Genomic DNA, 24261 nt, shown 5'->3' with positions numbered 1-24261 from the left:
CTTAACAGCCACTCCCGCAGAAAACTGTCTGAAAAGGCGCTTCACACTCCACTATCTGCACGATCCACAGCTGCTTGCCATTGATTTGTTGCAAGCAAAGAACATCCATTATTCCATGCCAGTGTGAACCTAGCAATTTCTTCAACAAGTAGCCCACGATATATGACTAGCAATGTAGCACAGGTAGCTGACTGCTGAGGGTGGGTCGAGGACCCACATCTATTCCCTGCTCTTCACTCCACAAAACCATTATAAACACCCGATTTCTAAGTCCAGGAACGTGATGTGTGTTCTTATGGGCTACACACAGACTGTTCCACGTTTGTTTCTCCAGGGTACAGAAGCAATAACAAGATCCGAAAATTATACGCAACTTCAAAGAGTTGTTATGAGTATGCTCAGAGGGACCCATGGTGAAGACAGATGTCAGGTGTTTCAAACTGCTGTTTTCAATAAGTGCCCCCAAATGACAACTTTTTTGCATGTGTATGGGTATGCATGCGTGAGTTGGATTCTGGGTAACATCTTGCTGTGTTGTAAAGGAGAGAGGAACTCAACAATAGTCTGCCAATGCGGGTGGCATTATGGGAAAGAGATTCTGAATTCGCTTGATGGTATTATGGCTACAACATATTGAAATTGCCCAGATCTCAGGCCTGGTTTAAAATACCAATAAGAACCCATTATCCAAAAAGAACATCCCTATAAAAAGCCTTGTAAGGTTCCATTTTTTTTGTTGTTCTAACATGCATCTCTGACATTAAGTTGGTGTTCCGATACAATGCACCCTCTCAGAAGTCAGCCCGTTTTGAATTTTTCAGAAGAAACAAAGATTTTCTTTGGAGACTATTATTTGTGTGTCCTTCCATAGATCTGATTGGATCCTACATAAACTCAAGATTCCTTCTGGGCTACTTTGTGCATTACAAATGGCCCTAAAAGTCACCTAAAGGGAATTCACTATGATTTTACCATAATATGAAATGGTGGAAAGCATGTCATCTAACTATATAAGATGATTAATAAATCAATTATACTTTAGTCTCCAATCAGAAGATTTTTGTTTCTATCCAATGCAAGGGAATCACATTTATACAAGATAATCAGCCAACGAGACTACATGTTAAACCCTCACAACCCCTATATCAGCTTTGCAGCTATCTTTTTAAGAATGAACCTGGAACTTGCCCCATGGCCTCCACCAACCCACCAGGGTTTCACATAGAATGTAAAATGTCATTAAAACCATCCAGGCTTGGTCTACTCATACTAAGAGAGGTACAGTTCTTATATGTAAACTCTACTCTGGAGCCCACATCTATGTGACAGTAATTCAAATTTGTCAAGCAAATGCCAAATTTGGCAGGCAGGCGAGAAAAAACAAAGGACCTAAGTGACAGAACCAATGCTAGAAGAACGGAAAAATTCTAAAATGCAAACATTTCCTTAGATACTTGCAAGTCATTCCCAGATATAGTTAACTTTCTCACACATGATGAACTGAACACTTTATTTTGGAAAATACCATAGCCTAGCTATTTCCCTATTGAAAGATTTTCTATTCTTGGGTATACAATAATAAATTGAGATGTTTTCATTTCTTATAATTGAGGATCAATTTGCTGTCCTGAGAAAGACCTCATAGAAAATGAGAGATCCAAACCTACCCTCCCAAAAAATTAAATAAGAATGCCTTTTGCCATTAGATTGAGTCTCTAATCAATTCATGTGGTTTTATGACAGCATTTCAAGACATAAAATTTATTTTAGATACACAACATTCCACAGAATATCTTACTCCCAAGAATTGGGTAAAGGCCCGATTTCCTTCATGGCATTCCACTTATAATGTTATGCCCAATTTCCATTATCTAGGGCAAAGCACTCCACCTGTGGCATGAATGTTATACCTAAGCAATTGCTAATGGCCTCTGCGTTCTTTCATAGAAGACTCAAACTCTGCTTTTCTCTCGATTCCTCATCCTTCTCCTTCTCCCATTTTATCATTTTTCCTTTTCTGAATTTTTCCCCACTGCTTTTGCCAACGATAATCATGAGCCTTGTTTAACTCTGCTGCTGACACTGAGGGCTAAGGCTTAACTCCTGATGCAAGCTAAGCTACCAAGAATTTGCTAACATAGAGAGGCATAGACTATCAGATGACATGGAATATCAGATAGGTCACTTCATTTTGAAGATGTTTGAAGCAGCAAATTACAACTCTAAGGGTCAAGGTTGGTACAGAACATAAGGATTTATGATGTAAAGTCACAAGGCTGAGTTTCTATGTGGAAAAAACTGACTCTGATGGTAGCTCCACAGGAGAAATTCCCCTACACACTGTAAGTGTCAATCATTAAAGTGACATCCATTGTAAAAATTAACCTACCGTTTTGGTATATTCAATTGGGTTTCATTGTAAGTTTACCCACAGCCTCATGAGCAACAGTAAATGCTTATTGTTGTAAGCAAAAAGAAAAGTTTATAGCCAAAGTTACACCTTATAATCCGGTACATCTGAATTGTATATAATCCTCACATTCTGCAATTAAAATGGACTTGCTCCAATTTCCATACACTCATCCAATTACAGAAGCCCTGGTCCACTCTCCAAAAAGGGACTAAATAAACAAGCAGATTCTTTTAGAGATGTGGGCTCAGAGGTCTTCTACAATCAAAAATTCAACTACATTATTTATAGAATAAAATCCAAAATATATTATCCTATGCCTGGATTACCTTAGAAACATTTCTAAAGGATGAGAAGTTATTGTCACAAAAGAAAGCTGACCTTTCCCAACCTTCATTCTAGTACTTCATTACATATCGACCAATTGTTCAAGTCAGACAACATGATAGTACTCATTCTGGACTGAGACACAACTTCCTGTTAACAAACTCAGAAACAATCATAGAATGCTGGAAAGAATCCTGGTTGATTTTTGGCAAAAAAACAATGTCTTGTCTGGGTGGCAGACAGGAACTTGTCAATGAGAGAAAAATATATACATACCTTCTGCAGACTGTGCATTTTCACCGTTGTTAGAGTAACTTACCTTTCTGCCTGTTCTGTGTGCCGTCCATTTTCTACCAGAAGTGTGTGTGATAGAAATAAACTTGTGAGGACAGAAAAGCATTATGCTACCATTTAGGGGGGAAAACAGCCTTCCTATTGAGTTTTCTGCAGACAAATTAAAGGGAAAAGAAAGAGCATAAAGCACAATTCCCAAGGTACTCTGGATGGGTCCATAACCGCCTGTCTCAAAGGGGAAGGGTATTTCTAAATCATAAATATGGAAATAGGAATTTCAACAATACCAAATACTTGGAAAGAGCAATGTGATGCCAAAACCTTCTGCCGAGTCTGTCCTTTGAGTTACAGTATAGAAGCATATGCTTATACTTAGATCAATGATTATTAAAGAATTTTCTCTCTACATGGTCAGATACTCCACTTGTTTCTCCTTAGTGTATCTAGTGTATTTTAGCAACAGACAATATGAAGATAAAAAGCTGTAAGAAAAAATGAAAAACAGAAGAAGAGACAACTATACACACATAAAAAAAAAAGAAGGGTGAGCAATACAAAATCAAGGAAAACCAAATAGACATAATAGAGATGGCACTGTAATTGGAACCTGCTCTCACACGGGCAAACTACATAGCATGGCTTAACGGTTTGCACCGATAACATCATGAATCATTTTCATGAAACCAAGAGGCCAATTGACTGAGTTCAGATTATAAAACAAACTCCTACCATAAAGGCTGCATTCAGAAAATCAGAAGGTCAGCAGGACCCACTAAGTCAGAGCCTTTTTTTAAAACAAATCTCTTTGCTGTGTATGTATTCAGAAATTGCAAGTGTTTATTTGTCTTTAAAAGTGGCCATGTTAGAAAAATACCATGAGATGGAAGTGGAGACACAGGTTACAGACTCCCACAGAATTAAAATATGTCAACCATCAGTGCTAGAATCATCTTCATGAAATCAGTCTTCTAGAATTATATCAGCTGATAGGCCTTAAGCATCACCAGTAGACAAAGGTAATAATTGGCTCTCTTCCAAGATGAACCAAATGCACAGATGTATACATATAAACATACTCATAAAATAGATATATAAATAGAATATATATAAACTTAGCCAGAGGGAATCTCTGCCTTACATTTGAAAGACCCAAGAGACTGTTTTAAATATTTCTAATTGGAAAATATAACGAGCTTTGAACATTTTCATCATTTAAAAGGTCTAAGAAGATCACTAAATTCAGGATTTTTGAGAAAATAGCTACATTCCTTAAATATCCTCTAAATTCTAGGCAATACAAATAGGTGTCTCAAAACTGTTACCCAGATGATTTAATTAATTAAGGACTGAATTCCTTAGAACAAAAATATTGCCTGAATTGTTTTGTTTTTTTCAGTCACAGGTAATCTAACATACAGGAAATTAAAAAAACAAACAAACAGCAATAAAAAAAAAAGCCATTGGGAATAAGCAAATGGGAAAACATCTAGTATTGTTCAGCAAGAAATGTCTCTTTGCTCTTCGCATAAGAGCACGAGTGCTTTATATTCCAAGTTTCTGGAGGAGAAAATTGCTTATTAATTTTTCAGAAGAGCCATCCTTTTTTCATAATGTCCCTTAAAGTTTCCCCAAACCTGTGAACTCTGAAAAACTCCAAGTATGAAAAGGTTGTACTCACGATCATTGCACTGGTTCCCAGAATATGAGGTCATGGAACAGTCACAGGTGAAGCCTTCCCACTGCTGCATGCAGACCCCCTGGTTGGCACAGGAATCTTCCTGGCAGGTGGTACTTGGTCCTAGCAATGCATAATGAGAGTGGAAGAAAAGAAAAAGTAGAGAGAGAAGTGTTAAAAATTAATCAGATTCAAAGCAAGCACTTGAATGTACTAGTCTCATGCCCCAAAACATTCAAAGACACAACCACCAAAAATGCCAACTCTATATCATGCAACAAGAATTCAGTATATACAAAAGACGACAGAAATACACACTTAGCCACAAACTATCAACAGTTACACACAGAAGGGAGAGGGCTGAACACACTGTTCTCTTTTAGGCAGACTTTGCAAAAGATCCTCATCTCGACCATTCAACTAGAAAGAGATCTCATTTGGAGCATGGCCTTTCTAAATGTATAATGCCAAAGCAGAAGAACACATTCCCATGACTCTTATGAATTAAGGCACAGATGTCCCTAAAGTCTACTTTGTTACCTTAAAAGAGATGTTTGATGATAATAAGGAGGAGGAAGGGGAGACTGTAGGTAATATGTGTTTCCCCGAAAATAAGACCTAGCAGGACAATCAGCTCTAATGCGTCTTTTGGAGCAAAAATTAGTATAAGACCTGGTCTTATTTTACTACAAGACCAGGTATAATAATATAATGTAATGTAATATAATATAATATAATATAATGTACCATACAAGTTCTTATACTAATTTTTGCTCTAAAAGACACATTAGAGCTGATTGTTCGGCTAGGTCTTATTTTCAGGGACACACAGTAAGCACTGGGTGCTAAGCATTTTGTCTCCATTATCTTAAGCTCTCCAGTCCCTCTAAGAGGTTAGTACTTATGACTGCCATTTCACAGATAAAAAAAACTGAACTTGGAGAGGTAAAATAATTTACTCAAGGTCACACATTTGGTAACTAGGAATCCTGAAGTCCAACTTTGGTAGACAAATTCCGAGACCCAAGTTCTTAACTTATCAGTGGTTCTCAGACCAGCATCACCTGGGAAGTTGTTAGATATGCAAATTCTTGGGCTCCACCTCAAACCTACCAAATAAGAGACATAGGGGGAGGCGGGCAGAAATCTGTGTTCACAAGCTTCCAGGAAATTGTGACGTAGCCTAACATTTGAGAACCAGAGCAGCGCGTCACACTGACACTATAGGTTTATGCAGGTGTACGCAAACAGAGTGCAAGCACACTAGAGCATACAACACACAATTATTTGAAGGATAAGAAGGCAATATCAGAAATTACATTATTTTTAAAAATGTCATTCTTTGTTTTGCCTATTTCTGTGTGTCTTTCATAGGCTGGTAACATAACTTTAATGGGACATGTATATAATATAGAAAACAAGTGTACCTATTTGGGGGTCATTCTCAAAATCTTCTGTGGTTACAAATAAGTTAAAAAAGTTTGGCAATCTCTGTCTTACAGATTGCCCTTAAAATCTTTTTAGGTCAGCCAGGCCAGGGCCTCTCTTTAACCATTCTCTCTTTTTCACTTCTATCTTCTGCCTTACCTGGGGGATTAAAGATGAGCCTACACCTTTGGAATTATCTGCGCTAACAGGGAATATATTAATATTCAGGATAACTCCATGAGTTTCCCAGAAAGCCTCAGCAATGGAGGTAAGGCCTTTGACTCATCCAATGTATTAGTCAGTATCTGATGCAAAAACCAAACAAACAAAAAAAACCACTTGACAGAGTAAACATCTATCCATTGCAAAAGTGTAAAATTCACAAATCCCAAGCTAGGCCTCACACAGGCACAGGATATTGAAATGCAAGTATGGAGGGTCCTACGGATACATGCTCAAAACAGATGTGTGACTACAAAGGGTTCATCATCTGGGTGGCAAGACATTTTGTATTTATTCATGAAGGGTGAAACTAGCACAGTCCATCACTCCTAGTACAAAGCTATTAGGATATGACAGAAGAAAGTTCAAGGCCGTAACATTGGGAGAGCCGCACTGCTGGGTTTCTGTAGCCCCTCTATGCCATGTGGGTCCCCCATGTGGAGATGAAAGGAGGTACATGGTCAAGGTCTCAGTGGGTCCTACAGTTGAGCATTGTGTAGTACAAGTTTCATTAACAACTGGAAATCAGGACAGCTTCTTTCAAAGGATAAAAGCTTCTGAGAAGTCCATGGGGCTTCCTGACCAAACAGCTCTCACCAGACAATGGGCTAGTAATTCAATTGTTCTCAGAATCAGAAACACATGGAAGGCTTCCCCTTGAAAGGCAGCAGGACCACCAAAACGTTGGAGAAACAGTAATTGTTTGCATGTTGACTAAATCTGAAGACAGAGGCTTTTCCCTCTCCTCTAACCAAATTTTAAACATTGTCCAAGGACTAGCTCTAATGTCTATAATGCCCATATAAAGCATTCCCCAATAACTTCAAACAATTCTCCCTCTTCTCAGTGGCCACAGCACTTATTATCGGCATCAATAATTTTTGGATCTGATAATATTCAATTTAACACTTTATTACACATTGTGATGTTCTTGACTTATATAATCCTCAAACTGTTTCAAGTTTTTGGTTCTTCTGTTTGTTTTGTTTTTGCTAGTTATCCCCCAAAAGATCAAAGGCTGCTCACTGTTAGAAATGGAGTAATATGCTTTGGTTGTGTCCTTGCTGCACTAAATGCAGTGACAGATGCAGAGAAAGGGTTTCAGTAAACACTGAACTGATTTGATTGCCGCTGCCTGACTCGCCTGTCTCAGACTTCCAAAACCTGAGTGTGGGAGGCGTCTGTGCTCTGCAAAGTGAGCAATCCGTTCCATTTGTTGAAGGCTGGTCAGGAATAAAATGCAGTGGGAATTGTACGTTATTTCCAAATTCCATGGAATGTGTTTCACATATGTTAAGGGGAGAGTACCATGCAGAATCAGATAATCCCCAAGCACTGACTATATTGTAATCATCTAAGAACAAGAATGGCTTCAGTGAAGGCCGGGGAACCTACAATGCCTTCTCATTGATGGATAATAAACTTGCCTACTTTCCAGGGTGAGATCCTATATCTTCTGCTTCCTTCTCCAGCTGCATTCCTTCTACTCGCCCAAGCTCACAATGCCTCATCCCTTCCTCCTTTTAATTCCTCTCTAACAGCAGCATTCACCTGTGGACCCCAAATCAGCAGCACCTGCATCGGAATCTGTTAAGAAATGCAGACCTACAGACTGGGAGCGGGGCCCTGGAACCTGAGTGATGAGCCCACTGGGTGGGTCTGAGATCTGCTCACATTGCAGAATCTATGCTCTCACATTCAAGGTCGGTTTCTCTCACTGGATCCACTGCCCAAAATGTCTTTCCTGCAGATTTTCAAATGACTGGTTCATTCTTATTCTTTAAGTTTCCGCTTAAAACGGGCTTTCTTCAAGACACTATCCTATTTAAGAAAGTCCCCACCAGCATTTCATCTACTCCCCATCTCATCGTCCTGTTTATTTAACTGACAATTCCAAGACCTGTAACTAAGTTGTTAAATTCTGTATTGTCTCTCTCATCCTCCTGGCATATAAGCCTTTTAAGAGCAGAATCTTGTCTGCTTTGCTCACTTTTACGTCTCTAATTTCTGATAAAATATTTGGTATAATGTAAGCACTCTGAAAATATTATTGAATAAAAAAAAAAAGAAAAAAACTAAAGAAATAATTTTATGACTTAAAGCCAATGGTTTTCCTAACAATTTACCCATAGAATCTACCAATATCATCTCATATAAACAATTTTCTATTTAGAACAAAGCTTTTCTTTTCTTGGGGGGACAGTAATTTAATTGACCACATTGCATGCCCTAATTTAAATTAACTATTAGAATCATTCAATCTCACCAGATTCTGAGAGTAAAACTCTTGTGTTCCCAGCGCCCATGGACAGTGTGTAGTAACGGTGTGTTGAATGACAGAGATTGAGCTAAACTCTAAAACACTTTTAAGATGATATAAATTCCTACTCTTACTTCAAACAATTTAAGTACCTCCCTTCCTGGACAGACTACATGTTGTATCAATGTATCTGTTTCTCATAGACAGCAGTGTCTCAAAAAAGAGAGAGAGAGGCATTAGAGAAACAAATCAAAATGCCCTGGGAAAAAAAAGTTTCATTCTAACTTCACATCCATTGACACAAGATAATCTTGTACAAATAAGAGAATATAACCATAACAAAGCAAGGCATTTACATAGCACTTATTACCAAACACTGTACTAAGTGCATTTCAGATACTAATTAAATTAATCTTCATAAGCACACGATGAAGCAACTAAAATTAAAATTATTTTTAAAAAATCAGAAAAACCAGGAATAATTTTCCCATAAAAAACATCCAAGAATTTTAAAAATATTTTTTTTTTTTGACTGTAGATCGAGTCGGAAGGCAAATATTTCGGAAAAGTACACTGAGTACAGACAAGTTAGGTGCCTATTTACATAGTCCCACAGGAAAGTAGCAGAGTGAGGTTTCAAACCAGTGTGATAACTCCACAGCTGATCCACCTAACCTCTACAGATGTGGGTAAGAGAGAGAGACGTGATGCTGGTAAACAAGAGCAACTTAAAGTACTTTTAACCTACAACCAGAGAAAGATGACATTTTCATGTAACGATGTGGCTTTTTTTTTAACGAAGAAAAAATTTCAAATGTCATTTTAATTCAAAATTCAAATAAAGAGGAAGATCTAGTTTTGTCCAATTATATGAACAAAAATCTGTATGCATGTTTATAAACATGAGACATTCCTAAGGACTTAATAATTTTATCTAGAACAGTCTTCCAAATCAACCTAAAATCCCAGACATTCTAAGATAACATAAACTTTTGGAATATATTCATAAAGTTTTTTTATTATTATTATTGTTTGAAATTGTTACAAGTGTTTAGGAAACCTCTGTATAGGGACAGCATACACTACTTACATAGTTGATGTATGTGCAGAAAGAAACTAGTTATATAACCAACATATATCAATCAAATGACCTCAGTCTATACGTCATACCTCCTGCCGTAAGGGAATTTACCTATACTTTCTTATATTAAGAAAAAGCTAAGCTAAGTTAGGAACGTCTAGGCCAGATTATTTCTTCTTGAATAAACTTACTTCCTTGTTCTCCTCATTTCAGGCTGAGTCTGTGAATTCTTTTCACCTTTTGCAAATGACCAGGGGTTAATTCCAATGACACAACAGTAAGTACTTCAGTTTCTAACTCCCAGTTTTGTTTTTAGTTCACTGGAAAGCATCACACTGTCTATTTTTTCTTTATTTTTTTTAGATGATAACTCTGATGGCTGCCACAAATTTCCGATTATTCTGTAAGGGTGAAACTTGGTAGATCAAGTAATTAAACTTAGCCAGTTTACAGTTTGATTTATCCTAATATTCAGCTGTTTTCTCTTTATTTCTCCCCTTACTGATTAACTATGTTTCTCCCCTCACTAAGTAACTACGGCTCTCCTCTCACTGATTAACTAACTCCATTTGTTTCCTTTCTCAAGGCTACCCATACCTTACTAATTAAGATCCTAACCTGAAAAAAGCAGCTTCTTTAATCTTCAGGCATCCAGGTATCTGGACGCCTGATCTCAACTCCCTAACAGTTTGTCATGACATACCTAAGGCCTCGGAAGACTGAAGACGCCAGGGGATGACTTCTCGACTATCAGCCCTGAAGCCTGCTTCTCTTTGTACTTTCCAATTTACCTACCTATAAAACCCCTTAATCATTCTGGCTCGGAGAAGGTGTTTTGTTTTTTTTTTTTTTTAGTTTTGTTGTTTTTTTAAAATATGTGTCTGCCACCTTCCCTAACTGCCAGCATCTAGAATAAAGGATGTTTTTTCTCCTCACCAACCCTTGCCACTCTAGTATTTTGGACTCTTCGGGGGGCAAGCGGCACTGAACCTGAGTTCAGTAACAATTCTGCTTGAATATGGGATTATTTTTGTCTTTAAGAATGATCCCAGACAGTCATTTCATGCCTGTTACTGTTAAAACCTACTTTTGCAGTACAAACTGATTCAGTCAACCCATCTTCATGGTCTAAAAAAATCACCAGTGGACAGAATATCTTTTATTATTTGTAGGTCCTTGAGATAGAAGTGCTGCCTGAAGCACACACAGGACACATGGATCAGAGGGTGTGCACTTTTCTTTTATAATTGCCTAAGTAGGACTTAACCAAAACTGTGCCTCAAACATCCCAATTTAAAATTGATAAATATTGCTAAACCAGCACTAGCTTTTCTTGGACATATTGGGGACATAGGCTTGGAGAGTGGGGAAGCCTGGAAGTGATATACCGGGTCTGATTCCCAACGCCCATTTGTCCTAAAGGCCCAAGGCTGGCAGCCCAGTTGTAGGCACCAGGTGGGGCTGGTTCAACAGTATCCACCATCTTTAATCTCCAAGCAGGAGGTATTTGTTGAAAGGCTTAGAATCTATGAGCAAAACCTGAATGGGAAGCATCATCATCGTAGAACATCACACCATACAAAGCCGAGCTGCCATAGGAAGGAGCCTTATGAAAGATGCCATGACTGTCTATAGAGAGTTCATTTTCCCCCTTCACTTTCATTTTCCACTCCTGATAAGTGTGCAAACCTTTCAACTTTCACTTTTTAAAAAATTGCATTGTTTCATACAGGAAGAATGAATGAGCAGTAATTGGGTGGGAAGGAGGAAAAAGAAAAAATAGAAAAAGGAAGCTGAATACATAGAGATGTATGCATTTGTGTACATGCATATGTGTACATGTGAAAGATCTTTACCAGCTTCCTGAGCAATCTATAGTCTCTACTGCTAAAATATAAGAATGGAAGTGTTGAGGCTTCAAGGAGCACAGTCGTGACATTAGGAATAGCCTATATATTATACTAAGCTACACATATATCTTGGTCCCATCAGCAACACTACTCCTGTGGCTCTCAGAAGTATTTCTACATTTATAGTGTTGGGTCCTCTTGGCTTTTCTGAAGAGTAATTTACAGACAACGTAAGATCTCTTTTAATTGGCAAAAATCCAATTCACTCCTATTTAATTTTAAAATAAGAAAGCAATGATCCTTAAATGTGTCAATTGTCTTTCTTCACAAAGACAGAGCCAACTGAGAAGTGAATGCTCTAGTTCTCCTGTTAAAGAAGATTAAGCAAAGCCGGAGATCAGGGTCCTAAATGTTATTATAAAATTTCATTGGCAGAAAGCCCTAAGAGCAGTTGGGTTCTCAGGGTCTTACTCTTTGTCCTGACGGCAAGGCTCTATGCCTTGCCAACGCTCACAGGCTCACAAAAGCATCAGAAACACTGTCATCAAGCACGCTCAGTGCTTAAGGTTTCTTCTTTTCAAATGAGTAGTCAAAAAAGTCACTTGGATAGGATGACAGTGAAAAAGACAGACAATAAAATCTAACGCCATGTTTCCCCGAAAATAAGACCGGGTCTTATATTAATCTTTGCTCCAAATGACGCAGTAGGGTTTACCTTCAAGGGATGTCATCCTGAAGAATCATGCTAGGCCTTATTTTCTGGTTAGGTCTTATTTTGGGGGAAACACGGTGTAATCCAGTGTCTCTGGCCCCGCTCCAGTTCTCGGAGGGTGGATACAGAATATGGTGAGGCCAAAAAGGAACAACAGAGCCATAGGTAGGGGAGTCATACCACTATATTTTCGCCGGCGACTGGGTTGGAGATGCAGGAAACAGGAGCCACACGATCCGCAGTCCGCTTCTCTGCCAACCAACCAACCAACTGCCTTGCCTGCGTAGCCATGGCAGTTATATTAGTAGCTACTGGCTAACTGGTAACAGCTGATGGGCAACCAACCACAGCGGGCCATCCAGTTACAGCTGACGGCCATCTAATAACCGAACCAGCACCTTCCCATGTGAGGCCGAGAGCCTGGAAACTGCTCTCCTGGCTCTGTCCCTAAACAGGGCATGTGGGACAGGTTCAATAACACCCCTATTCTCCATACAGCCCTTAGGGTTGGAGAAAATGAAATGGAGAACTATATTCCTCACAGTTAAGGAAGTTGGAGAATTACAATTCCATTTCCCTACTCAATGTGTTTGGTTGATGCCAACTCTTCTCCAAAATGACTTGAAAGAATCTTCAGGTTTTGAAAGCATCGAGCCCAATACATTTATTGACTTACTCAAGATATGCAACACTTTGAACCAGATCTAATCATTCCCTGCCTACTATCTGGGCAGAGGGACAAGAAGCCTTGATTCAACTCCAGAAACAAAACTTGCTAAGGGGAATTATGATGAAAAGTGGGGAGAGGATATTCTGATTAATCACCTAACCCAATAAACAGCTATTCTTTTATTTCTCATAGTTTATGACTCATCTGACTCACTCCCAATAGTTCAAACAATATTCATTTTGTAGTTGTACAGGTGCTTTCTCATATAGACAGGCTTTTAGGGAATCTTTTGCTCTCCAGGAATATCCCTCTGGCAAATAAAAAGGAATTAGAAGATTACTTCTGAAAGGTCCACAGATATTCTCATTCTATTCAAGAGACCCTGACTTTCAAGGAACTGCACCTCTGAGCAATGCACCACCTCTCCCATGCCTCTACGGAGCTCCTACTTCTCCTAGCCTGGAGGGATGCAAAACCTGACTCGATCAATGAGTTCTTCCTTGACACCTTTTATCATAATGTGTAAATATATCTGCTATGAAACAGAGGGTGTGGGGGGAAAACAAATAGGAGAACTAGCTCGTTTTCTTCCTCACTCTTCAGAGGTTTTATCTGGGAAGGAAACATGTTTACCTCCTTAGCCAGCTAAAGTAACAGGCATCGGGTTCCTGCCTCTTCCCTCTGTCTTGGAATGTGTTACTTCCCTTCTCACTGCTCTCTACTTTCAGTTCCTGTCTTTCTCATGCATTCTCCACCCTGTTGTCAGAGTGATCTTGATAAAATGAAAATCTGACCCAAGACTCTGTCCCCCTTACCTTGCCCTTGAGGTAAAGTCCAACCCCTTACATCCAAAGTCCCTCATCACCTGTTTCCATCCTACCACTTCGGCTCCATCTTCCATCTGATCCCTACATGCACATTATTGTAGCCAAACTGAGCTTCTTGTCGGTCCCCAAGCTGGCCAAGCTCTTGAATGTGCTTCCACCTCTCATCCATCTGAATCATATTGTCCTTCAAGCTCAGTTCAAAGTCTGCCTGAGAAAATCTCCCCTGAGCACCCACCAAGGCCACTGTCACCGCCCATAGTCCAGCAGTCCTCCATGCTCACACAAAAAGCTCCATATCCATTCCAGCACAGCAGTGTGCACTCTGCTTGTAAGTATTGGCTGATCTCCTACCGATTTGTTTGAAGTCAGAGACTGCATTTCATCTGTAACCCCAGTCCCTCGCTGAGTACCTAATAGATGGGAGTAGCTGATTTCCTCTTAAATTGAACAACACAATCGCTGGAGAACTTGAAATAGATTAATTAATAAAATTAAAAAACAACAACACTCCGATAACACAATGACAAGAGGATACAAGCTGTTGACTTGTTCAGACTCATTTTGCCACTCCCTTGACCCCAATGTTTATTCCCTTCTGAATACCATTTGCTTTTACCTTTCACACTGTCCCATTTGTTTGTCATATGTTTTTACTGCCCTTGTCACTTAATGGTAATTAGTACTATTGGTGCCACAGGTTGCAGCTGAAGAAGCCAGCACAAGTAATGGCCCACACCCCAAGGTCAGGAAAATAAAAAGTAAATGCACTGGTATCCTATAGGTCTTTTGCCATAATATGGGGAAAGAGTAAGATGACTCAAAATAATTACAAAGAGTAATAGCTCCTGCTACAAAGAGACTGTCAAGTCATTAAAAGAATGGAAGAGAGTTCGGGTCAATGGAGTAGCAACATAAAAACCATTCTGATGACTAGACTGCTTCGAAAAACGGGAAAGTAAAGATATTCCAACCTATTATATCCCAAATCGGTATCTGCACTTGGGTCAACAATTTACAATGGGCATAGAAATCAACCAGTTCTTTGTATGGTTCCTATGAACCATTTTTCCTTTGATGGGAACTTTAAATCATTCTGTGTAAGAAGACCTGTGCTAGGTTCTGGGGATTCAGAATCCACAGAGTTCTTACCATAAAGAATAGTAAAGTCTACGAAGAGTTTCAGTTGTCTGGTTTCATCTAATCTGTTCATGAGGAGCTAGGACAACTTTGGATTGTCTCTTAGTGTAGATCGAATCCTTCCCCTATCTCCCTCTCCTCCATTTATAGGGTGACCTGTAGTAGACCTATTTTGACAACTGAACAACAGCCTTCAGTATTCCTGAAAAGGTCCTACATACTTTGAAAACGAAAGCTACTCTACAGTTACCTTGGCTTTCAAAGTACAAATCCAGTGTGTATCCTTTTCATTAATTTTATTATAGATAAGCATATATGCACATCTGCTAAAAGGGGATGAAGGAAAAACAGTTACAAAAAATGGCTGGGAAAAGGCCTCATTAGTTGACGTCTACCCAAGAGATGAACTGGCTATCTGCATGACATACAACAAGTCATAGCAAAGTGAATGATCTTTCAGGTGGAAAGTAATTATTTTTTTAAAGCTACTTTTGTCTTAACCACTTCTAATTTTTGCTGATTGCAAACTCTGCAGAGACCATCTAAGGCCCTATCCTCTGCCAAAAGATACCTAAACTGCTTGGTCCTGACTTGCTATTCTGAGTCAGAGCAGCCTGACATGACCAGGTCCTGATTTTGAAAGGTGCCTCTTTGAATGGTAGAAGCAGTTTCTGCAGTAGATATTCACTGAGAGCTAACATGCAGACATTTTAAAAGGTATTCAGGATAAAGTTGACAGATCCTCTTCCCTAAGAGTTCTTTCTTTCTTTTTTTTTTTTTTTTTTTTTAGATTACACAACAGGAAATTAAAGTGCTCAACCAAAATCCCCATTAGGATATATAAATCTCTGAAATGTTTTAATGATATTAATATCTCCCAAATGCCTAAAAATATTTACTTAAAATGAGTTAAGAGAAAATGACATTCTCTTCCATAAGGCCTGAGCACTCAAAAGTCCTGCTCTGAGAAATGACCTCCCTGACCCAGAAAATAATAAATGAAGAACTCAAGTGGCCTCTTATTCCTTTTTCACTTTGCGAATGCTACTATCTATCTATAGTGAATAAATTTAAAAGAGCCAAGCCCTCCATGGCAGCTATTTGAAGAGGCATTAACCATTTCCAGATGTGGATTAATATATTTGTGGGTAGCCACAACATAGGAGGCTGTCAAACCTCTCTGGTCCCCCAAAATGGAATCATGTTCCCCTCCCCAAGAGGTCTTGCCTTTGTTGTTATTTTCCATGCATTGATCTGGGTTTTCTGCCACTGTTTCTGAAGAACACAGAGTTCAGCCCCCTCCCACAATTGCTGCTGTCCAAGAGGTGTGACAGCTTGAAGGCCTCTAAAGAAAAGATACCCAGGTAACAAAGGGCATCTTTCAGTCCAACGTGATAATGGGAACAAGAACCTTCTCTACCTTGCAGGTCAGCTTTGGTCAACGCAACTTTGTTAGCAAAAGAACAGAAAAGGTGAAAATAACAACCAGAGGTTAGTAAGAGGTAGAGTAAACCATGGTAACATTACAGAAATGAAAATACAATCGGCATAACCAACATCACTCAAACAGACAATTGAAATGCTGCACAGGTTCTCCAGAGACAGCACAGACGGGGGTGCACAGACCAGGGCAGAGCAGGCCTCGTCAGAGCCACGTCAGCAGAGCAGGGGCAGGGGCACACTAGACTTGACAAAGCACAAGCAGTGGTAACAAGAGCCTTCCCACATCCACACAGCCAACCCCCAGGCACATGGTCCAGAAAAATGATTTCCCGTCGGTCAGGATAAACATCAAGAAATAAGGGTCGTGCATGGCCATACTGAAAGACACGTGTGCACAACCAGATGGAGCCCACAAAAATAATTCTGAACATGTAGGAGTTAAGCATGGGAGAGTCACTTGGGAGCACTCCTTATAACCTCCTGAGAATGCCACCAAGGAACATAGCACTAGAATTGGACATTTGTATCAAGGTGATTTGTTACCACGAAAGAGCTTGATTTGTTTAATTTATAAAAATAAAGCCAAATCCAAATGGCTGTGGGCAAAAAGGCACCAAACCAATGTCCTTTTTATTTATTCATGCCAGTCTCGAAATGAAGCACGTGTGTTTCTCTCAGATGTTTACCATCTGCAATTGTGGAATTGCATTTCTAGCCCATACATGCCTTGGTCTCTGTAGCAAAACTGGCCTCCAGATAGAAAGAGATATTTACCAGCTGAGTATTGAATCAAACATTATAAAATTCCTAGCATGGAATCAGACACTATAAAACTCCTAGCACAAATTAAGAGGTTGCAAGTCACAGTTAGATGTTGGCTAAGAGTTGTCCACCAATCACAATCTAAATTAGATACTCTGCCTATATTAGAGACGTAAAATCAAAACTAGTACAAGACTTTTTTCTTTCTTTCTTTTTATAAACAATTGTGAGCCCATGAGTAGTGGATTAGTGTGTTTTAAAAATCATTTTGAACTCTTTTGGGTTCTTGGTATCTCAAAGTGTCATTATCCACAACTTTGACAAAAACAAGTCATAGATCCTGGCCCAAGTACCCACATATGTGAGCATAAAACATAGTTACCATCTTGAAGAGACTTGGGTCTTAGTGTTCAGCAATGACTCCTCATCACCTACCTGTATCCTATTCTATACAGAGAAATCCTAAGTCAAGAAATGACATATATTTCCTATGATCCCTATACTGCCTAACACTCAAAGGCTTTTTTGAGGGTCCCATACAGAGATTTGGAATGGGAATGACACTATTTTGTAGTCTCTCCAAGGTTCTGGGCCCTTGATTTCCCTTCCCATCATCTTCCACAGCACGCTAGAGCTTCTGGGATCTCTTAAAAAGGCTTAAATCACAATGGTGCAAATTTTCGATGATAGCAATTTATGCCTTAACCCACTTTTTGGCCATTTCTCCTGGCCACTTAGGCTAATGATCCGAGCCATCTGTGTAAAATAAACAAGGACCTTCTTCCCTGAGCACTCATCCTCCACTTCATCCCACCCAGTGGGGCAGTCATAATGCTCCATGGGTAACCATCACAATTATCTCCATGGCAATAGAGTGCAGTATTATTAGGCCCATGGGACTTGCCATAGATTCAGATGGTAGAGCCATCAAGTCCCAATATTCAGCTTTGAACAATGACTCATACTCAGAGGAAAGGCGGAACCCACCATAATGCATGTGGTGAGTCACATGTAGAGCACCACGTTTAGGTAGCGATAGGAACATTTTCTCCAACCTGATGGGAAATTTCCTTTCACTAAAGCTTTCACTGCTTCCCTTAAAGCTTTCTTCACTGGGGTCCATTCCCCCTTTTATACTTTATATTTTAATCCACTTTTATAAAAGTTACTTTAGACTTCCTTTTCATCCAATATGTCATCCAAGTGTTATGTCCTTACACTGTGATTTCGATATTCTATACAACTGTGCTTCCAGTATAAGGGCCATAGACACATGTGACAAGTGAATACTTGAAAGGTGTGTGGTCTGAACTGAAGTGTGCTACAGATATAAAGTACACACTCGATTTTGAAGGCTTAGCGTGAAAAAAATACTAAAATGCCCTAATATATATCTATTACATGCTGAAATGATAATATTTTTGATATGTTGGGTTAAGTTAAATAAAATGCAAAATTAAAATTAATTTCCCTGTTACTCTCTAACTTTTTAAAAAATATAGCTATAGGAAAATTTTAAATAACCTACATGACTCATATATTTCTAGCAGGCACATTGCTATAGAGTTAAATGGATGATTCCTCTTAACTTTTAAATCTGAAGAACTGACGGCATCATAAAAAAATATTTAATATTTGAAGAATGCCTTATGCTTTTTAATGTGTTTTTATATTGATTTAACTCGATATGATTAATTATTCCAGGATAATTAGAATTACTGTCATTCTACAGTCTTCTCACATAAGACATCTAATAATTAGAATTATTGTCATTCTACAGTCTTCTCACATAAGACAATAAGGCATCTACCTCAGGATTGCCTTTTCATACCTTGAAAGAACTAAGAGCAGGTCAGTAAGACAAAAATTCATGAGTTGAATGAAACTGTGCATTTCCAGGGGAAGAAAGCAAAGTGCTTTAAATGTTGGGTGGTTTCCGACCTTCTTATACACCATTCATATACACACAGCATATTTGGCCTGCAGAACTTAAGAAATATCCCTGGACAAAGGAAAACTTGAGTGGGTTATAGGAACCATCAGTCTTATTATTAATGTCATATGGGAAAATGACTCTTAGGCAAAGAGAAACAACTCCCATGTGACAAATCAGCCTGGGAAGCTGATGGGAAGCTTTTATAAAAATGCGCTTTAAGGTGGTGAGCAAACCTTGATGGAAGCTGGTTAAGAACAGGGCAATAAATGAAGTTGAACACAGGAGATGAATGAACAGGTTCGATGCAGTAAACTAATGAGGGATACAAGGAAACAATATATTGCACAAACAAAAGACCATGAGACTCAACCAGACACAAGAACAACATAGATCCTGGTGACAGGTCAGACATCCTCTTTGCCTTTCTGGTTAGGTAAAGAGTCATCTTTTCAGCCCACCCCAAGCCTTCAGAAAAGGCTGAAAATGTTCACTGCTGCCCTCTGCTGGTTAAAACTGGACCATTTTTACAGAGAGCGAAGAGCTGGGACTCAAGAAGACCTGTAAAATTAAGTTAGTATCTCAAGAGACAGCGGCTCATCTACAAAAACAGGCTGAGCATGGTTTGTTGCACTGCATTGGTGAGCATGCAATGGCATTTGATGTCTATATGAAACAATATTTGTAAATAATAATCCTGCCATTTATTGAGTACCTACTATGTATGTGCTGGGCATTTTAAGTTTACCTCTGATATTACCTTTCAAAGTAATTTTTATTGTCCAATTTTACTGATGACGAAGGTTTAGATCAGAGAGGTTATGTAACTTGCTAAATGTCACACAGCTAACAAGAGCTACTACTTGGACATAAATCCAGGTCTTTTTTAACATCAAAGCCCATGCTGTTCCACCACACCATACTACAGCTCTTCCTAACAAAGCCTGAGATCTAGTAAGTACTCAATAAATGTTAGTTCCTTTCCCTCATCATGGCATTCTGACACCATTTTCCTACTTCCTGCTGGGTTTACGTTAAATAATGCAGTCACTTTTAGCAACATAAGAAACATTTTATTAATGGTGCCACCCATATAAAAGTCTCTTATTTGTACCTCCCCATGTGTTAAAACATAAATCAAAGTTCCTGATGCCCTTTTGGCCATGCTAGAAGCAAAGGCACAAGTCAGGACAAGCCTGATGTCAATGCCGGGAAAAGTCCTCAATCGGCAAGTATGTGACACTGGAAAGACATCTGCCAACATACGATCTTGGAGCCTGTGGCACATGTCTTAACATACTCAACAGTGACAGGAGGACATTGATGGTGATGCAGTGTCAGATGGCAAATGGCAATGAGAGAGGGCCGGTAAACCAAGGGAGGAGGCACTGGCAGAGGCAGCAAAAAGGCTTGGTGCTTGCGACAAGGCTGTAGCTTAAAAAGAAAAAAAAGTTGTACCTTCACAGCCACGCTCAATCTGTCCACTCCGATGGAGGGCATCATTGATGAGGTCTGGCAGGCGCCCATTCAAGTCCACTGATGCCAGACATCCCTGAAAGCCATCCCGGGAAGCCACGAGCTTGGGGAGGTTGCTATACATGCCTTGGGCCAGACCAGCCATGTAAAGGTCACCTGGAAAGGAAATTAGATAGTAAAAGTGAAGGAGTAAGGATAGGAAACCATGTCAACTAAAGCAGGGCACTTTAGGCCATTTATTGGATAACAGTAATATGGCTGGAGGAGAAAAACAGCATAAACAATTACCAGAGTTTCTACATCATACAAAGAGGAAACTAACATTTCTTACATGTATGTGTCATTTGTGTTATACATATCATCTCATAAATTTTAATCATCAAGTCCATTCTATAAGTATTGTTATCATTTTATGAAGTAAAGATTAACATTTTCAATCAACAACAATTTATTGATTGCTTTTTATGTGCTCGTTACCAATAATATGCTGAGGGTTTTACAGACATTATTCCATCAAACTTCCTAACAGCCCAGAAAGGTAGCAACAATACTATTCTCATTTTGCAAAAAAGTATACAGAAGCTGAACCAGACTAAGAAATTTTACCAAAGTCACCCAGACAGTAAATGGTTCAGCTGAGATTCCAAAACCTATATTCTTTCCTCTGTACGAGGGTCTCTTCTCCTTTTGACATTTATCACCTCATCACTCAGCCCCCAAGATTTACAGAGAAAGTGAACCATCCCTTGAGCAGTAGTCAAGTAAAAACTGAATAAATTGAATTCTGGTATAATTCAATGTTGTTAAAATAGGATATGCGTGATACATCAAAAATGTGTGGTGCTCCCAACCTGTAGTTTGCCCTGGAAACAGCCTATCGACTGTAAGAAATGCTCTAAGAAGTATAAACTTCTTTACAAGGTTTACCTTTCAAATCCAGATTTTTGGCACCATTGATAACCTGAGTGACGATCTTAGTGTCCACTTTCAGGCTGTGAGTGTTACTATTGTCCCGGGTGATGACGACATTGTGCCACTGGTTGTCATTCAGGGGGCGGTCACTGTTGCCTTTGATCACATTGGGACCATTTCCGAGGTCAAACACGTAGTGGATGTACCTATGAGGGAAAATAAACTGATGACTTGAGATTCCCGGAAGTGGTTTAATGGCAGTGTGTATACACCTGACTCTGGGGGCTTTAAATCCCACACGCTAACCTTGCATCGTGAGGGAATATTTAAAGCTTGATCTAGGATACAAGTCAGGTCCTATTCTATCAGACTTCGCTTTAATTTTATACTCATAGGGTCTGTTTCTTTGACACTATCTAGTAAAATGCAGAACCAGGAAGTAGCGCAGGTCGTACACTCCCAAACAATAGGGGGCAATATTTAAATTCACAGTCAATCATGGATCTCTTTATTGGGTTTTGTTCTGGCTTTTGCTTTTGTTTTGTCTGTTTTCCAGCACACGGTAATAAAATGTCTTGAAGATGGAATTGCTTTTAAAATGTTTGCATATGTGCTCTAATGGTAGTGCTGAAAATATCTACTGGGGGTGCCAAAAAATGTATACAACTTTACTTGTATTCATCTTTTCTTATTGGTATATACTGAGTATTACAATTTTAATACAGTTTTTCTTCCTTTATTAAAGTGTGTATACCTTTTTTTGCACCCTCTGTGTATTTCATTTATTCCTATAAATTTAGTGGTTGCAGAGAGTAGTGCCCCACAGATAGATGCAATATACTCTTTTGCAAAACTAAGTCTTCTTTTTCCCCCCATAAGTTTAAAGGACTACATTTCATAGTAAAAAGTGTGATAGTATTGAGTTAGTGGAAAATTTTTAAATAAATTTATGAATTTCTCTCCCTTCCAGTCCTAATCATTACACAGATATTTTTAATCAATGAGGATGTACGCATGTATCAGGAATAGAGAGTGGAGAGTAAAACGAACACTTTTTTTCATGTCCATATTTTATGTAAGGCTTGAGCTAAGCGATCTAGTATAAACTATGTGATCCCATCTACTTACCCTTTGACTAGCTCAACTGCAATGAAATCATTGCCATCACCACTATTGAAGAGAATGAAGCCATCAGCTGAGGTGGTCTTGAACTGGAAGAAGAGGTGCATGGAGGTGTAGGCCTGGAGTGTAGCCAGGCTCAGGTAGCTACTCTTGGTCTTGAAGGTGACAGGATCGGCAATGATGTTCCTCAGTCCAAAACGAGCCTTCAGTTCACAGTAGTCAATGTCGCCATTTTTGCACAAGTCAATGTAGAGTAAGCCATTAAACATGAGGCTCTGCAAGTGGCCAATGAAACTGGAGGGGACAACGGAGATGTAACGTTTCTCAGTCATGATACCAGTTTCAATATTGTGGAATTCCAAGCGGGTATGGTCTCCTACCATCGTACCTATGAAATCATAAATGAGATACAAACAGGAAAAGTTATCATGTTTTGTCACAGCACCCTTAACAAGTCTTTTAGGTCTAATTTTTTTCCACATAAAGTATTCAGTTTTCCATAGTCGATTCCAGAAAACAAAATACTCAATACAGTATATACTTGACTTAGTCTTGTGGGAGAGCTGATTATGACTACTAGCCCAGTCCAAGTTGTACGCCTTGCATTTCATGATTTCATGCAGCTGCTCAGAATGCCCCGTCATGTAAAGGACAATATGAGTTCATGGGTCACTCAAGTTAAAGGGTAAGTTTAAAGATTAAAAAATAAGATAAAAGGTAGTTTTCTCCATTCAGGAAAATAATTTGGTACTGATACATACAATAAGAAGTCGTTTTTGCCCTAACCATTGTAAAGAAACAACAAACAAGTGAATGTTAGATATTCACTTCCAAATATTTCTTGGTATAATAATTCATCATGTAATAATTCAGTATCCAGTACAGTCATGCACCACGTAACGACTTTTTGGTCAACCATAGATTGTATATATGATGACAGTCCCATAGGATTATAATGGAACTGAAAATTCCTATCACCTAGTAGCTGTAGTAACATCACGGGGCTATGTGTTACTCACCTGTTTATGGTTTAGCAGGTGTACACAAACCCACTGCATGGCCAGTCTCATAAAAGTATAATACATACGATTATGTACAGTACATAATACTTGATAGTGGTAATAATTGACTGCTACTTGTTTAGGTCTTTAGTATACTTTTATCATTATTTTAGAGTGTCCTCTTTCTACTTATAAAAAATATTTTGCTGTAAAGCTGTATGCTGTGTTATGCCAGCAGCAGCCTCCCACATCTGGTGTTTACCATCTCTTGATTGGATCATTTTCTCTTGTTCTCGATTTAAGCTCATGTTGTTTTATACATATGCTATACAGGCTTGGAGCCTAGAAGCAACAGGCTATTCTACATAGCCTATGCATGTGGTAGGCTGTACCATCAAGTTTGTGGAAGTGCACTCTGATGTTCGCACAAAACGAGATCACCCAGGGAGGCATCCTTAGAATGTATCCTTGTCGTGAAGCAGTGAATGTCTCTACTTTAGGAAAAGGTTCTATTGTACAACATCTGTTAATTTTATCTACCCAGTAATGGTTGCTTTTTCTGATAAAAATATCTGATTTTCCTTCGAAAAGCTACCCTTTCCCCTTAAACCATCTGGGCTGGATGAAGCTGACCCCATCCCAGCTCCTGAAGTAATGAAGCTACTCAGGCTGGACAACTCAACATAGTTTATCACTCAGCCAGAGTATGATCTAAGGAC

At 39.0% G+C, this 24261-nt stretch overlaps 1 protein-coding gene across 25 annotated transcripts in view; it reads right to left on the bottom strand.

Annotated features, from left to right (window-relative positions):
* Positions 1-24261, bottom strand: part of NRXN3 (neurexin 3) — a 1519061-nt gene that overhangs the window by 767727 nt on the left and 727073 nt on the right. For 14 of the 25 annotated variants that reach the window (XR_013993472.1, XR_013993474.1, XM_081050416.1 and 11 more), the window contains 5 exons: positions 22548-22929; positions 21435-21625; positions 20490-20663; positions 16314-16340; positions 4710-4829 (listed from right to left, as the gene is read on the bottom strand). Coding sequence is in view for 22 of the 25 variants with exons in the window: in XM_081050416.1 (XP_080906542.1) it covers positions 4710-4829; positions 16314-16340; positions 20490-20663; positions 21435-21625; positions 22548-22929 (894 nt within the window). In the remaining 3 variants the exon portion in view is untranslated. The remainder of the gene's footprint in view (positions 1-4709; positions 4830-16313; positions 16341-20489; positions 20664-21434; positions 21626-22547; positions 22930-24261) is intronic. The other 11 variants (XR_013993473.1, XM_081050433.1, XM_081050438.1 and 8 more) reach the window with 1 other exon arrangement.

Source organism: Rhinolophus hipposideros (assembly GCF_964194185.1).
Source record: "Rhinolophus hipposideros genome assembly, chromosome: 5".
Taxonomy (NCBI): domain Eukaryota; kingdom Metazoa; phylum Chordata; class Mammalia; order Chiroptera; family Rhinolophidae; genus Rhinolophus; species Rhinolophus hipposideros.
This window is presented reverse-complemented; position numbering and strand designations above follow the sequence as displayed.